We start from the raw sequence: 15,808 nt of genomic DNA, 5'->3' as shown, positions 1-15,808 counted from the left end.
AAGGTCCTTTTGGAGAGACAAAACAGACCTTTCTCACCTGGCCAGTTCAGGAGTCTAAAGCTCAGCTACACAACACGCATGCAGAACAACCAACCAACAGCTGGAAACAAATACAACACCTGTCACCAAGTCTTTCTATCTGCAAGCATAGGATCCATAGCATCACACTCCAAAACATACCCCTGTTGGCTGCTCCTGTTGCCTTGCTAAAGTGTGTCTATGTTTTTGGGGCTATGGGGAGGGGAGAAGGGGGCTTGTGACATGGGCCACAATTTTTCACAAAGAATAAGTTTCAAGTCAGGGAGTTCCATGCTTCAGGTACATCAGAACAGTTTAACAGTTGTTGGGACAGGTCACCTGGGATGATCTGAGACTTATTTTATCACATACAGCCTGTCAAACCCCAGCTCCTTATTCAAACTCCACATTCACAATGGAAGAGGGGAGGTGCTATTTGGCAGCACAACATGCAGGAACAAAGCTTTGGTTAGGGGAGAGAATTATTTTAGATCATTCAGAACAAGCTGATGGGTACAGGGCTATGTCACTAGGGGTGATCCAAGATGCGTTTTGGTAAAAACAGCCAGTCAAAACCCAGTTTCTTAGTCAAGTCCAGTGTACAATATGAAAGTGGGAACGTGACAGGAATAAAGTTTTGGGTCAGGGAGTGTCAGAAGAGTATGACAGTTATGGGGATGTGTCAGTTGGGGTGACCCAAAACTTATTTTGTCATGTGCAACCAGTCCAACCTCAGCTCCTTATTTAGTAATTTCTTTAATAAAGAATTAAATAATTAGTAATGTGATTGAATATGACACAAATTTAATATGATAAATTTTCTAAACATCTAATCTTACACTGATGTATTTTTAAATAATTTTAGATCATAGAATATTAGAGTTGGAAGGGACCTCGAGAGATCATCGAGTCCAACCCCCTGCTCAGAGCAGGACAAACCGGAGATGTAGGGGATTGAACCCAGAGCTTCATACATGCAAAGCATGCACTCAAACTACTGAGTTAGGAACGCTGAATAAAGAGCTGGTACCACAATTAAGAAACTGGGAATAAGGAAGCAATTTTAGTCTGAGAAAACCTGTGAACTCAGATACAGACTAAATAGGGGGAAAGTGTTTGCAGTGAATCTACTTAGCCATGTTCGTGAAATAATCGGCATTAAAATAGTCTGCTTTATTTGAACTGCTTAAAGAACACCAAACAAATGATGTCTTTTACCTTTTGCATTATTTTCCTTTGTCTTTGTGGGTTTGTGCAGGAGAAATAATCAGTTGTGATTTCATTGAAATCCTCCTCAGGACTGAGCCTACATAAAAGTAAATTTTAATATTTTAGGTGCATCTCTACTTTCATTGTGTTTCTGTTGTACAGCTTATTTCCTATCTCTTTTGTGTACAAAATCAGACTTGAAAAGCCAATGATGCAAACTGTGCTAATGAAATAACCTTGAAATGAGGTTTATACAGATGAAACTTACAGTCTTCCTTGTTGCTATGGTTACTTACAGCAGGTCGCCAAGTCAGAATGGTTCTGTCATCAGCAACGAATCAGGAAAGCCCAGTTCAGGCAGAAGCTCTCCACAGAAAGTAATGGTACAGCAGAAAATGACAAAAGATGAGGGAAGAAAGAGAAATGGTGAGAAGTATTTCCTGATGGAAGACCTACTGTATGCCTGCAGTTACTCCCATAGAGATACCAACACACAGACATGCCATATTGAAATTCCCCTCCCCCTTTACTTACTAATCATTCATGCATCTATTCTTGTTCATAACTTCTCTTTTTCTTCTGAGCTGAGATATGCTGTTCCTTCCCTAAATCTGACATGGAACAGTTTGATGTTTGCTCAGTTTTATGGGCCATCATAAGCTTTCACTGATTTTAGCAGCAAACCAATGAAATAACACGTACTGCTTTTCGGTAGCATAGATTAGGTTTGCTGCTTCTCTGTCTATGCCCTAGGACACTCATTTCAATTGCTGCTGCCTCTCAGCTGGCCCAGATCTGATGAAGTGCATTAATTGGGTAACAATATTTGTTTTTAAAAGGTGTGAGGCTTCGATGCTCTCTATTATCCTCCCCCTTTTTGCAGTCTTCTTGCTAATGGCCTTAGTGACAGCTCTTCCCGGTACTAAGAGTCTGATGCTGCACTAGACTTTGTTTACCAATCCTTTGATGATGATGATGATGATCTTGTGATTTGAAGTGTATAAGGTGTATCTAATGATAGTGTTTGATTTTAATTCCCTTTTCTTCTTGCTTTTCTTTTTGCTTGTTTGTTTACTTCTTCCTCTTGAGTTTTAGCCCTGTGTTAGCAGCCTTGTGAAGCCAGACTGCGGATGAGAAGTAATGATTGCTTCCTAAAGCGGGAGAATTAAAGTACACATGACCTGCTAAGGTTCTGTCAAAGGCACAAGAAGATAATTCCTGCCTTGTTGAAGACATTGCAGGGAGGGAATGGGAAGTTGAAGCAAACAAAAAATTTTAATACAAATCTCTAACCCCTTCCTACTTTAGTAAATCAGTCGTGTAATCTCTTTGATACTTATGATACAAATGGCATACAATCATAACATCTTCCCTGTGGTGATCCTTACATCTGATAGAAAATGTGGTGTGGCTTAAACACCACCTGTTTAACAAAAACATAATACAATATACACAGATACGTAGAACAACAAACCGTACGTTCTGTATGGTAAAACTGCACTGCATTTTTATTCCTTCTGCAATTTTTGTATATTTAGTAGCAGACAGTACGTTCTACAGGGAATATAGCGTTGATACAATTGAAATGTTCTCTTTTAAAATGACTTTATGTTGCATGTTAGAAATTGGTGTACATAACCCATTCGTTTTCTTTGTGGTACATGTTCATGCTGTTTATATTATCTTCTGCTGACAAAGCTGTGATTTTACTAATAAAATCCCGAATCCAGCAATGACACCCTCTCAGCTGCTCTTGGTGCAGTCTTTCTAGGGATTCGCTCCCTACCTCTCCCCAATCCATAACCAGTCTCTCTGGTAGAGAAGGCTGGGAAGTAATACTATTCCCCTGTCTTCTCCTGCACTCACACCCCTCATAACTGTGCTCACTCATTCCTGTGGGTTAACTTCCCAATGCTTATTCCTCCCATGAAAATATATAGGCACAATATATATATTGTCTTAAGTCTCCTGATCTGTAGGGAGTGTCACATTTACTAATTCAGCTGTGACAAATTAGAACAAAAGCTATTAAATGTTATTTACAGTTCCAAAAGCTAGACTATGCCCAAGAAATTGTAAATATGAGTTGCTGGGTGAAGTGTGAAGCCTGGGCAACATTTTTTTAAGTTATAAGTAAATAGAATACAGTTCAATATTTCAAAAAGGGTCTTTTTAAAAATAATTCCTCATCAAAGATTAATAAATCTTTGACTGAAAAGAGTGACTGAAAAAAATCACTTTTCCTACAAAAAGTTGAGTTTGATCATTAAAGTCCAAAACAGAGGGATTTTAGCCCAATTATCTGTAGAAATTGCAATGCAACCTCAGCTATAGAGTCCCTGCTGAAGCCTCCATAATATTAGCTCCTTCAATCAAGACTTTTTATATATCCTGATTTTATAATTGCTCTTTGTTCACCTGCAGTGTTAAAATGCTGTAGGCATGAGTTATGGGTAGATTTTGAAAGAAGCCAAGTAGAGTTTATCTATTAAATAAACACCCAATGCTGTCATTTCCCTGCAACTGGGTTTCAATGAGGAACAGAATCCAAAATTGGTTTGTAACTATGGTAACTAGCTTGGAATCCCCAAATCAACTATGTGACTAGCAAAGGATTCATTCCAATTTTAAGATGCTGATTTTCAAGGGAAAAAATATGCTGCTCCTTTTCCTAACATGGACATTAGTGATGTCAGGCTACAATCATGCTGAATAGCTGGAGCAGTCTAACAAACACCTAAAAGAAAAATGGCCCTTTTGTTAAACTGGAAGGACAAATAGCTGAAACATTATCTCTATGCTAATTACCTTGGATAAAGATAAAGCCCTGCAATAAAAAAACTACTACAGATGACAGCAATGTCTGAAATACGACACAAACATTACATAAAGAATTGAATGGCTCATTGCTTTGTTTTTTTAAATTGCAAAGATAATATGCCTGTAATATCACATAACCCAAACTTGGCATTTTAGAGCATGATTTTTCCCTCCTAAGGAAGGAGTCTCAGAAAGATTTTCTTCCTGGGCATCTGTCTCCAATTGTTCTATCAGAAGGGGAATAGTTCCCCCTTAAAAAAAACACTGTAGGGTTGGCCCCCAAATTCTGCAGGGTTGCAGGTGTTGAATGGGAGGCCCAGTATCTCCATGCCAGACATATGACCGCCAACATTTTCCCTCTGTGGAACTGTGCTGTCAGAGTGGCACCAGGGAGCTCTATTAAAAGGTTGTGTCCACCAATAAAGTTCCCCTAATCTCCACAGAGCTACTAGGTCAATGATGTGTGTACCTCTGGGCGTGCCTTCTGCCCCTGTCTGTCCACTCCCCTCCTCCTCCTCCCATGTGTGCATCCTGGAGACTGCTGGAGTGCCCTCTGCAGGGTCCATGGAAGTGGGGGATCTCATTCTCTGAAGATTGCTAAAGCCCTCTTTCCTTCGGGAAAGGTGTGATCTGAGCACTGGCAGGTCAGGGGGATGCGGTCAGGCTCTTTGTTAGTGACATTTCATTTCTGATCAACAGAATTAGTTTACTTAGGCGCAAATCATGGCCCTGCTCCCCAAATACAGACTGCCCAAGACACAGCAGGAGTAGTTCAATGCCAGCATGCAAGAGCCTGCATGCTTGGCTATGTGGTTTCCCTGTTTCACGAGAGTTGTCAGGACAGGAACAGGCTGGTAGATTTGCTGCTACCTGGCTAATGGCCTCCCAGTGGGGGCGCAGTAGCCTACAAGCAGCAACGGCTACTGCAACTTTAGCATGGCAGTAATAGTGGCTACAAATTAGCTCCATGGCTGCTCTGCACCCCAGTGGAGAAAGATCTTTTTTCCTCAGTCCTAGGCATTTCCCTTGCATCAATTTCACTAGTTGAGCTTGGGGTTGGAGGACAGGAGAAAAGAGTGTCAAATACACAAGAGAATACAGCAGCTATTAGTTTTCTAGTGCAGTTTGAAAAGCACAAACTCATTACTTGCTAATAAGGGTTAAGCTAAAATTCACCTAAATGGAGATTTTAAAGAAAAGGCATAGAATATTAGAGTTGGAAGGGGCCTCAGGAGGTCATCTAGTCCAACTTCCTGCTCAAAGCAGGACTAACCTCAGAGCATCCCAGGCAGGGCTTTGTCAAGCCGCAGCTTAAAAACCTCTAAAGATGGAGATTCCACCACCTCCCTAGGTAACCCATTCCAGTGCTTCACCACCCTCCTTGTGAAAAACTTTTTCCTAATATCCAAGGCATGTATTGAAGGTTTCCTTTAACCATTATGTCCATTTTGTCCATTTTCCCCGGAGCTCCCTGCCCCAAACTCCATGCTCAGCCAGTCCTGGTTTCCACTCCCTCCTTGCCAAGTTCCTCATCCAGTCTGTCCCCCTGACTCCCAGTTGTCTCCTGCTACATGCCTCCAGGCTTCTTACACCAGTCTACTCCCTCTGTTGTCTCCATCCATTTCAGCTCTTATTACCTCCATGTTTGAATCATGCTGCCTGGGTACCAACAGATGGGACACTGAGAGCTCAGGACACTTTTTGCTCTCTGACCAATGCCTAAGTGGGGACATCCTTTGTAGAACTTCACCCACTTTCCTGAGTGTTGTATTGCTAGTGAAAGTCACACAAAATGCAGAGGCCATCTTGAGAAAGAAAGAAAGGTGGCTGCTTCTCTGAAAATGTTGCTTCAGAATAGTCATATTACCAACCTGTCTTCTTTTTTGCTTCTGAGTTCCTCTCTTGGGCTCACCAGAAGGAACTGGGTGTGTCTGGGGACCACACAGACCTCAATAACCTTGGCTCTAAATGTTTGGTACCACAAGATGGGGGTGCTTGTACGATCCGAGTAGGCACTGTATTTCTGGCAGATTTCTGAAGCTCTGCAGTATCAGTGCCACATCCCACAAGTGTGACTATGCAGAGGCAGCATTCTTAAAGAGCCATGTTTACTACTGTAAGTAACCTTTCTTTCTCCCTCATGGGCACTTGATGCTCCTCAATCCATTATGAGCTTCTCATCTGCCAAGCACAGAAGCTCCTCCCTCTTTTAAAAGAACCAGCCTCTCTCCAGCTTCACAGCGTACTGCCAGCAGGCAGAGCAGCAGACAGAGCAGGGAGAACAGATTCCATCCTTAACTTCCCAGTGTCTCACCTCCACTTGAAGAAGCAGGAGGTTCCTCTGGGTCTCCTCTCTATCTCTGAGGAGGAGCTTTTTCCCTGATATTTTTCCCTCCTTTTTGGTGCCCCCTCAGTAGGGAAAAGGATCAATGGAGAACAGGAATGTGCAGGAACTAGTACTGGAGGGGAAAACCTGAAAGTGTAGGAAGCCCAGCTCAGATCAAAGGGGCTCCTGCACACGACCCATCTGCACAAAAATTCACTGCCTCCTCCACTCTCCAGCAATGTGGCTGCCAAGTCGTAAGCTGTCTGAGGCAGAAATTCAGTAGCGGAAGCTGGCTTTGCAGAATCTTCAAGCCAGTTTTCTGACTGAGTGCTCCAGACCGTGGTGAAACGTGACAGCAAGGTTTGACTCCAATAGCATAAACTGGACAGGCAAGTCTTAAGCTGCTTCGGGTAGAAATTTGGTTGTAGGACCTGGCATTTTGGAAGCAACAAGCCAGTGTCCTTGACTGTTCTTCCTCTTCTGTTCTCTGCCTCTCACAAGTTTGGAAACAAAAACCACATTTAAAAAAAGAATTCATGTGGCTCAGATTCCCCGTGTTTGATACCAGTTACCATTACATCTGGGCAAGCTGAAGATTGTGTCCATTGATCGTGTTCTCCTCTTAGTTCCTGCAGATGTGGGTTTGTGCAACATGGCACAGTCTGACATTTCCCCCCCTTCTTTCACTATTCCTTCCACTGCCTTTTCCTCCACTGAGTCAGCAGAGCAGTCTAGCTGTACAGCCAGCCTGCTATTCCCCTGGTTCCCTCAAGTGCAACTCAGTCCAGTCTTCCATTTTACCACGGCTTTCTCTGCGGCCCAGCAATCTTTTCTTTTCTACTAGCCTGTCAGTGTCAATGGAACTTCTGTTTTCTGCTTGGCCTCTGTTAGGTTAGTGTGGTCTTGACCCAGGCTGCATTTTTTACTACTCCTGCTGATTGCTCTGCTTCCCAGAGCAGCGAAGGACCCTGTTCCATACAGCCAGCCTACCTATTCTACCAGAATAGCCGAAACCTGCAGACTAACATGTGTTTAAGCTTTTCTCCTTCCAGCTTCCATTTATTCCCATGTCGTCCTAATCTGCCATTTTATGGAGCCTGACTGCAGCTTTCAGCTACATGACAATGCTGAGAGTATCTAGTTGCTCACAGTTTAGGTCTGCCAAAGGGTAATCTAGATGGCTGTGACCAAGCACTAAAATGTCATCAGTAAGGGAAGAGAGTGCACCATTTTGTTGCCCAGTAGCAAAATCACTTCAGCAAGGGTTTAAAGCTCACAACCTTCAAGCATGAGTGCTCATGGCTGGTTCTCCTCTGCCACCCCATCTTTTTAGCCCGTGCTTCTATAGATGATGGCATAAGAGAATGAGAATTAAATCACCGAGACGTCAAACAATTAATAGAGATGTATTGGCCCAGGTACACACAGTCTCTGACGCCTACAGATGTCAGTTCAGTATATCGTGAACCCCCTCAGACTGCCCGATTAACAGCACATGAGGCCCTCAGCCTGGCTCCCGAAGGTATGTCTACACTATGAGTGACAGCCCATGGCAGAGAGTCTCAGAGCCTGGGCTGGCAGAAATGAGCTTGCAATACTGAGCTGAAAATAGTTTTATAGATGTTGTGGCTTGGGCTGAAGCTCATGCTCTGAAGTCTCCAGAGGGAGTGGGCTTCGAACCTGAGCCAGAACATCTACATAGCTATTTTTAGCGCTGTAGTGCAAGCCCCAAGTCTCTCAGTCCAGGTCCTGGGACTTGCTGTTGTGGGCTGTAGATGCATCCTGGGTGGCTTTGCCTTCTAGAGCATGAATATTCAGGAGAATTCATGGACTTCCTAAACAGCCCTATAAACTGTGTGCTAATCTGGGCATTTCAGGGGATATGGAGATCCTGGTATTCATGCTTCTTTTGAAAAGGACAGTGATCACGTTTGTTGCCTCTCAGTGAAGGAGGATATTAGATATATTGACTATATTGGCGTTCCTTCTAGATGGGCTTTTGATTGTGTCTGAGTCCTGGTTTACTGGAGGTCCAAGTCTGTGTTAGAAACTTCGTGGCACATTTCTTCCACTTCCTGCTCTTTTTGGCAGCACCCTTATATTTCCCAATTCCTTAAAGCCGTGTCTCCTATTCAGAGACATCAGGAAACTAGTAGAATGATTTGATGCTTCCGAACCATCCCTTTTGAATATATGGAGGCGTCTTCTCTGTACTTTCTATTAATTCCTTTACTGTTAGCAGTTACATTGTCTGGAGAGTTATAAGTTTGGGGGCTAACCATCTAGAATCTTTATCTGCAGTCTTTTCCCACATGAGGTAATTGTCATGCTTGCCCCAGAATTTTCTATCCACCAAAATCATATTTTTCACTTAATACAATCGATTTACTTGCCTCCCTCATGTTCCATAACTAGAAGATTTGTTGCACACTACATAGGTGGTTGAAGCAGTCAAATTATGTTTACACAAACTAATCTTTGAAGAAAATTTTAGGATTAGTCTGGTGACCTATGAAAGGGCACAAAGCATCCATATCCATTATTTCCTGATGGATAAATTCAGGAGTTTGTCAGGCCTACAGATTGGTCACAAAAGATCCCGCTCCTTCCCTGAGGCCCCTTCTGTGGCCACTTCATGGGCAGAACAGCACAGCGCTTCATTCAAGCAATTTGCCATATGGCTACCTGGTCTTCAGTGCATTCTTTTATCTATCACTCTAAACCAGATGTGTTATCTTTGTCTGACATGACTTTTGGAAGAAAGTTTCTGCTCTCTTTCTCTTGGTTTTTCTTCATTAGAACTCTTCATGTGGTGGAGGAGGAAGAAAAACAAAACACCCCAACCAAACAAAACATTTAACAGTCCTCCAATAAGAGCTGTTTACCTCTTGGTTCACTTTTTTTGCGTTCTAAGTTTCTGTTCCGTTTGTATGGGAAGTATCTCAATCCTTCCTTTTTCCCCCTTTATGGAGCATTCTTGCAGGGAAAAAGAGAACTCTTGAGATTCCCACAGATTGGGATCTTATGCTGGTCTAAGTATTCATTTTCACTGTTTGTGTAAGTAGAGAAAAAACAGAGTAGTAGCTTGGATACTAATCTTTCATAATGTTTGTTAGTCAGAATCTATAGTTTGTCTTTTCAGCATGGGTAGCTACCTAGGCAGCTAGTGAGCAAAACTAGGCAACTAAATGATTTTTTTCTGTTCAGTGGCTGAACCAAAAAAATCCAAAAAGACCCTGTAGCTTTGGGTTGACCTTAAGATGACAATGATTTGGTTTTTCTTGGTGAAATGAAAAACAGGGAAAAATGACTCGGTGAGTTGCGTTTAACCAGATTCTGAGCACTCTTTGTGAATTCACTGGGAAAGAGACAAATGGGAACAAAGGGGAAGTGCCCACAGTGCTTGCTCAAAGGTCACTATCTATCTAAATTACACCAGCTTGCTAATATCTGTAGGTCACATCCCCATTTTAGCATTCACCTAGCAACGAAAAGAAATGCAACAGAAAAAGCCACATTCAAGATTCAAATGACATTTAATGGACAAATGTTAAATTAGGGTGGAATAAACATTCAGTTTCTGGTCCCAGTTGATTAGAGTTAATTTATCCATACAAATAGCCCTATGCTAGAGGCTGAAGATGTACTTGCTACTCTTAAAGGCGACGATGGTATTCTTGCTTTGTGCTAACACAAAACAAAAGGAGTAGCCATCCTTTGATTCTCTTAAGCTTTCATTTCTCTTTTCATTGAATAAGTATGTGTCCAACACCCAAACAAATAGTGTGTAACTAAGCACTCTTAGTCCAGATCCTGCAATGAGCTCTGTGCAGTCAGAGGAATGCCTGTGCTGAGCCATTTTGAAGCCAGTCATAGTCTGTGTGTGTGGGGCTTTACCCCCATGGACTTCGTTGCAGGATTGAGAGCTTAATTAGCAAGTGCAATACTCTTGAAATACTTCATGTTAGTAACACAGTTGTGCTCCCTTGCGCTGTCTGCAAGCAATGTAATATTCAGGGAGTGTTTGAAAACATTCTCGTTCTGGAACTGAAGATTAGAAAAAAAAAGACATTGCCACCTGGCGTCCTGTTTGTGCTGGGCTTTGAGCGAGGTTTGAAATTTGAATCTGAACTAAACTTAACATTTCCAGCTAAATCATTTCCATGCATTGTTGGCCTGTACAGTGTAGACTGGACCACACTGTTAAAAAGCAGCCATTTACAAAAAATATATTTGAGCGTAGTTGGGACTAACTCTTGAAAATGGTTTCAAAACAGTTTGGTCCAGTCAACACTGGCCAGTAAATCCATGTTTCAAACTTGTTTAGCTGGAACAGTGTTTAAATAAAGTTCAAACTTGGTTATCAAACTCTGTTTATGATCCAGTGCAGAGAAGGTCTACATGCAAGTGAGGGAGTTAGTACCAGATTTTGTATCTTTTTGCATTTTGGTTACTGGTTAGATACTATCCAACCTCAGGTCAGTCATGACCATCTTGACAGCCTTTCAGTTGTTTATGTAAAATAAAACTCTGGTCTTGGTACAATATTTGGTACAGCCACCCATGTCACAAAAGCCACCTTCAAAAAAAGCTAACGAACCCATTTTGTATCGCCTAGAGGCAGTCCCTCCACAACTGAGGCACCTTGTTATGGCAGCATGTAGGAAGCTTGCACTCCAACTGCCTGTGACCAAACAGCTATTTACATAATTATGTAGCTAAAAAAAGCCATGTTCCAAAGCTGTGTAATCTGATGCCTTTTGCAAACATTAAACTCAATTAAAAATACCTAGGGAAAAAATAAGTGTCTGGACTTAATAATCATTTTTAAATGTTCTCCTTTTCAGTAGTACTGTATGATTTGTAAGCTTTAGATTGGTCATTGAATACTCCTACTGCAAAATCCTGGCCCTATTGAAACCAGTGGGAATTTTGCCATTGGCATCATTGGGGCCAGATTTTCACCCCATTTACTAATAAATGTCTGTAGAATTCATAGCATTGTGTTTTGCTACCCCTAAAAAGTCTGAGAGGAGTTCCCAGTAGACTAAAATGAAGACCGTTTTATTTGAACAATTTCACAAATCCTGAGGGATATTATTTAATGACAGCATGATATAACCTGTGTATTTCAACAGTTCAAATGATGTCAACTCAGCCTACTGTGAATACACAGAGAAAGATGAATAAGCTTATATAGTGGGCTCATATTTCATGTAACTTCTATCAAACATTTTTACCAAACCATCTTTGTGGTTTAAACAGGGCCAATTTATCTCTTGCTGAGCTGCCTTCAGCTGTAATTCTTGCAGCGATTAAAGATCAAAACAGAATATATTTGCAGAGGAAGTAATATGGAGCATACCATTCTGCTCTTTAATGGAAACTGATTTCTACTCCTGTCACAAATAGATGGAATACATGTTATTATTTCAGAGCATACTTATTTAAGGAGAGATCTTTGCAGAATTTGCCCTCATGTTTTAGTTAACTTTTTCAAAACAAAGATAAAGTAGGCTTCAACAACTGATAACGTGATGCCCTCTTACCAAAATAAATTTGGGAGGAATGCCTAATTGGGTGGGTTTTTTCTTTTTTTCTTTTTCTTTTTCTTTTTTTTTTTTTTTTTTTTGAAGAATCCCCATTTAAGCAGAGATTTACAACTACAGGATTGACTGCCTTTTAATTGTAGACATTGACAGTTGTTTTACATTTGTAGTCTTTTCCTTTCCGTTATTGACCTGGACAGTGTTTCCTTTTCCTTTCCTTTCACACATTCTGACAAACTTGACAAAATCAATGGAGGTTCTATTTTTGTAAAGCAAAAGATGACACCAGCTGGGAAACTAGCAGTTTACTTGAGCATACTTGCATACTCAACATTGTGCTTCATTTTAACAGCTGGTGTCTTTGGTACTAAATAGTCTTTGCAGTCCTTGCTAAAATCAGTGGCTTTATTTTCAGATTGGCAATGTGGGATTCTGCTGGATACTTCTTTTCATGTCCTGGCATTTGACACCAATCTTCTTTCATATAAAGTATATGGAAGGGTGTGCTTTCTGTCTGCCATTGTCATTTTCCTGTAATCTGTGCTACATCATTCTTTTTCTAGTTTTCCTTCCAATTCATAGGTGCAGACTGTTTGAAAATCAGTCTCCCCTTTTGGGAGAGTGTGTTCAGAAACAATCCCTTAGAAGAAAGATTCTCATCCATTTAAAATCTAACTGATGTTCTTTCAGCGTGGAAGTCTTCATGATCTACTTCTCTAATGTATTGAGTACATCAGAATGAATCTATTGCATGCGTTGACTTAGTTTTCTCATGAACCGTTAATAAACCTATTGAGAGCATATGCTGAATAAACAAAAATATGCTTTAGTGCCCATTAGTGATGAAGAGGAGGGAGGCATTCTCTTTGAGAACATTGCCAAGTCTGCCATTGATCCCTTCGACACATCTTCTGGATCTGTACAGCTGATTGCTATGAAACCTGTAGCATTGCCTCCTGCTCACCCTGCATCAGACAGGAGCCAGGAATCTGCTATCATTAATGGAGAGGTAAGAGTAATCTGACAGTGTTTCACCTGCTGGATTCTTGATTACAGGTGGAGGCATACATTGTGACAGGACCTTCAGCTGGTTCATTCAAAAGAGAGTAGAAATGTTAGAAGCCTTTCACCCTTTGTGTGGCCTATGTAAAATCCTGTCACAAATACTCTGGTCAGAGTACAGGACCCACTCTTTCATTACACACCTATAGATGCTAGGTACCTATATAGTCCTCATCCCTGTTGTATTTGAACACCTGACAAACAATAAGGGATTCTATCCTACCAGCACCCCATTTTAGAAAATAGAGAACTGAGGCAAAGGGTAGATTAAGACATGCTTGTTCAGGTTAACACAATAAGTCTGTGTCTGAGCTGGGAATTGAACCTAGATCTCTGAAGTCCCATCCTAATGCCCTATTGCTAACTAGATTATCCTTCCTGCTCCAAGTGGGATGGGGAGAAAGCAGGGCCATGCCTATGCTCTGTTTGTGTGCTGGCTTGCATATTAGGCACAATTGCTCCCTGAGGTCCCCATAGAATGTTGTGGGTCTGCACTGGGGTCTAACGGGGCCTTTGACCAAATGCCCCAGCTTGGCTTTGAGATTTGTATTATCTTACAAATATTTTTATTTAGATTTCAAGAACAAACTGCTTTATGTGGGGGAGGGGGAGATTTATATATCTAATGTAGTGGAGTGAAGTCTTCTTATCAGCTCCCCCATGCTGCACATTTATGTATGGGATAACCAGAATATTGTCCTTGACTCATTATTGAACAAAATCAACACTTTAAACTCCTTGCCTGTTAGCAACTCAGTAAAAGACAGTGTAGTCCAGCTACCCATATGAGACCAGATTAGGGCAATTTGTCATGTTCTGGTTTGGTGCTTGTATTTTAAACCCTAACAGGTCACAATCATATACCCAGAGCAATGGCATACACAAGTATTCAATGCCTATTTTTCTTCCAGGAACTGTGGGCTGTGGATCATCAGATTAAGACCCTAGGAACATAGAAATGCTGTTCCCTGACATGCTCAGAGATATCCTGGAGTTCTTAAGGAGATTATACAATTTGACTTCTTAGCTACAAACCCCAAATAAATTAGATATTTTTACACAATCAACTTTGGGGAAGAAGTGAAACTTGTGCAAATATAGACAATGCTGCCCCCAGTCCTGCCTAAAAATAGACATTGTTTGGGTCAGGAAGTTGGCTGGCTTCATCAGCTCTCTTCTTCAGTAGCTGTGAATTGAATCACTGTTATGATGTACTTAGTTTCAGGAGACTAAAACTTTTTAATCATCTACAAATTCATACAAAATACAATGACTCTGTCACTTGCACTTCCCTTGTGCTGACAGACGTCATGGTGTGGTGCAAGAAGCGCTCTGCAAGGCAAAGCTTTGCACATCAAATACAATTTTAAAATGTAGCTGGGAAATCATCAGCATGGCACAGTCATCTGAAAGTCATTTATCTTCTCTTAGGTAAACAAAGCCTTAAAGCAGAAGTCTGATATAGAGCACTATCGCAACAAGCTGCGCTTGAAAGCCAAGAGGAAAGGATACTATGATTTCCCCCAGATTGATAACAACAAGGGGCTTACGGAAAGAAAAAAGATGTATGAGAAAGCACAGAAGGAAATAGACCATGTTCTGGAACCAGAAACAGATGTATCTTCTCCATTTGCAGATCCTAAAAACAGGTGATGTTTTTGTTTCTTACGTACAAAGTTATCTATCTAGAAAGTCGGACTACCCCAGGGCTATAGGTCAGAAGACTTATCTGAAGTGCAAACATCTATCACTGATGATGAAAAATATGTATTACACACTAACGTTCCATCTGTTCACTGCTTCCTATTTCATGAAGAAAATTGATGTTGCCCAAGATTATTTCTGAATGTATGGTTACAGAAGAATAAGTGGAAAGGAAACAAAATTACTTAAAGGCGGCATGGTTTCAATTCTTTTGTGAGCCATTTTTTAAAGTGATCTAAACTGAAAATGAGCTAGATTGATTATTCTAGAAAGGAACTTGGGCCAGGAATTTGCATCTGACTCTGATCTTCTGCAAAATGCAGCAATGTTCCAGTCTACCCTTTTGTTCCAGGCACTCCTGTAATTATTTCCAGAGCTGTATCTAAAATATGGGTAACTTAGACTCAGCAAATGAGAACACGCCACCATGATGTCCATTGATTTCAGTATCTCCTTCAGCAGTTAATGGTGACCAAGAGTAAATATGGGCACACCTATGGTGCTTTCTTTACTTCATTTCTGTGTGATCTTGGGCAAGTCATTTAATCTCTGACATAATTTACTCTCTAAAATAAGTATGGGTATTATGAGACATAATCAATGTTTGTGTGGCACTTTATGGTCCTTGGAGGCAATACACAAATGGAGTGTTCATTCTCTTGGGTGCAGAGATGTGCTAGTGGAGGAGAGTGCAAGGAGGCCCATCGATACGCATTGCACAGGGGATGGCCATACTTGCAGGCTCTGATCTGTACTAACTTGCCCTATAAAAAGAGGAGGTCATGCCAAGCCTACCTCTCACCACCCGGTAGAGCTGGCCTTGTAGGGAGTGGCAGCAGAGTAGGCATGCTGTCGCATTGCACAGGGCAACAGTTGTCTTTTCTGGGTAGAGGTGAGAGAGATTGTAACAAGGATTCGAAAAGAGGTTGTCTTGGAATAAAAGCAATAGCTGTAGCCAAACGAGCTTGTTTATCTGGGGGCCTGGAGAGAGTGAGAGGTGGAGTTTGAGAAGCCTTTCCCCAGGGTTGTACTGGTAGGTCAACAAAGAAAGAAGATTCTGATTAAATTACATCTGGTGTCCTTGCTGGAGGGTTTGGGCATCAGTTCCTTGAACAGGTAT

At 41.4% G+C, this 15,808-nt stretch overlaps 1 protein-coding gene across 1 annotated transcript in view; it reads left to right on the top strand.

Annotated features, from left to right (window-relative positions):
- Window positions 1-15,808, top strand: part of KIAA1549L (KIAA1549 like) — a 195,344-nt gene that overhangs the window by 144,281 nt on the left and 35,255 nt on the right. Inside the window, exons 12-14 of the mRNA XM_067532099.1 lie at window positions 1,526-1,653; window positions 12,753-12,931; window positions 14,416-14,633. Coding sequence (XP_067388200.1) covers window positions 1,526-1,653; window positions 12,753-12,931; window positions 14,416-14,633 — 525 coding nt within the window. The remainder of the gene's footprint in view (window positions 1-1,525; window positions 1,654-12,752; window positions 12,932-14,415; window positions 14,634-15,808) is intronic.

Source organism: Emydura macquarii, unplaced genomic scaffold (assembly GCF_026122565.2).
Source record: "Emydura macquarii macquarii isolate MOO-44397 ecotype Brisbane River unplaced genomic scaffold, CSIRO-AGI_Emac_v2 contig_3240, whole genome shotgun sequence".
Lineage (NCBI taxonomy): Eukaryota > Metazoa > Chordata > Testudines > Chelidae > Emydura > Emydura macquarii.
Note: the sequence above shows the minus strand (reverse complement) of the source record. Positions and strands in the feature narration are given on the sequence as shown.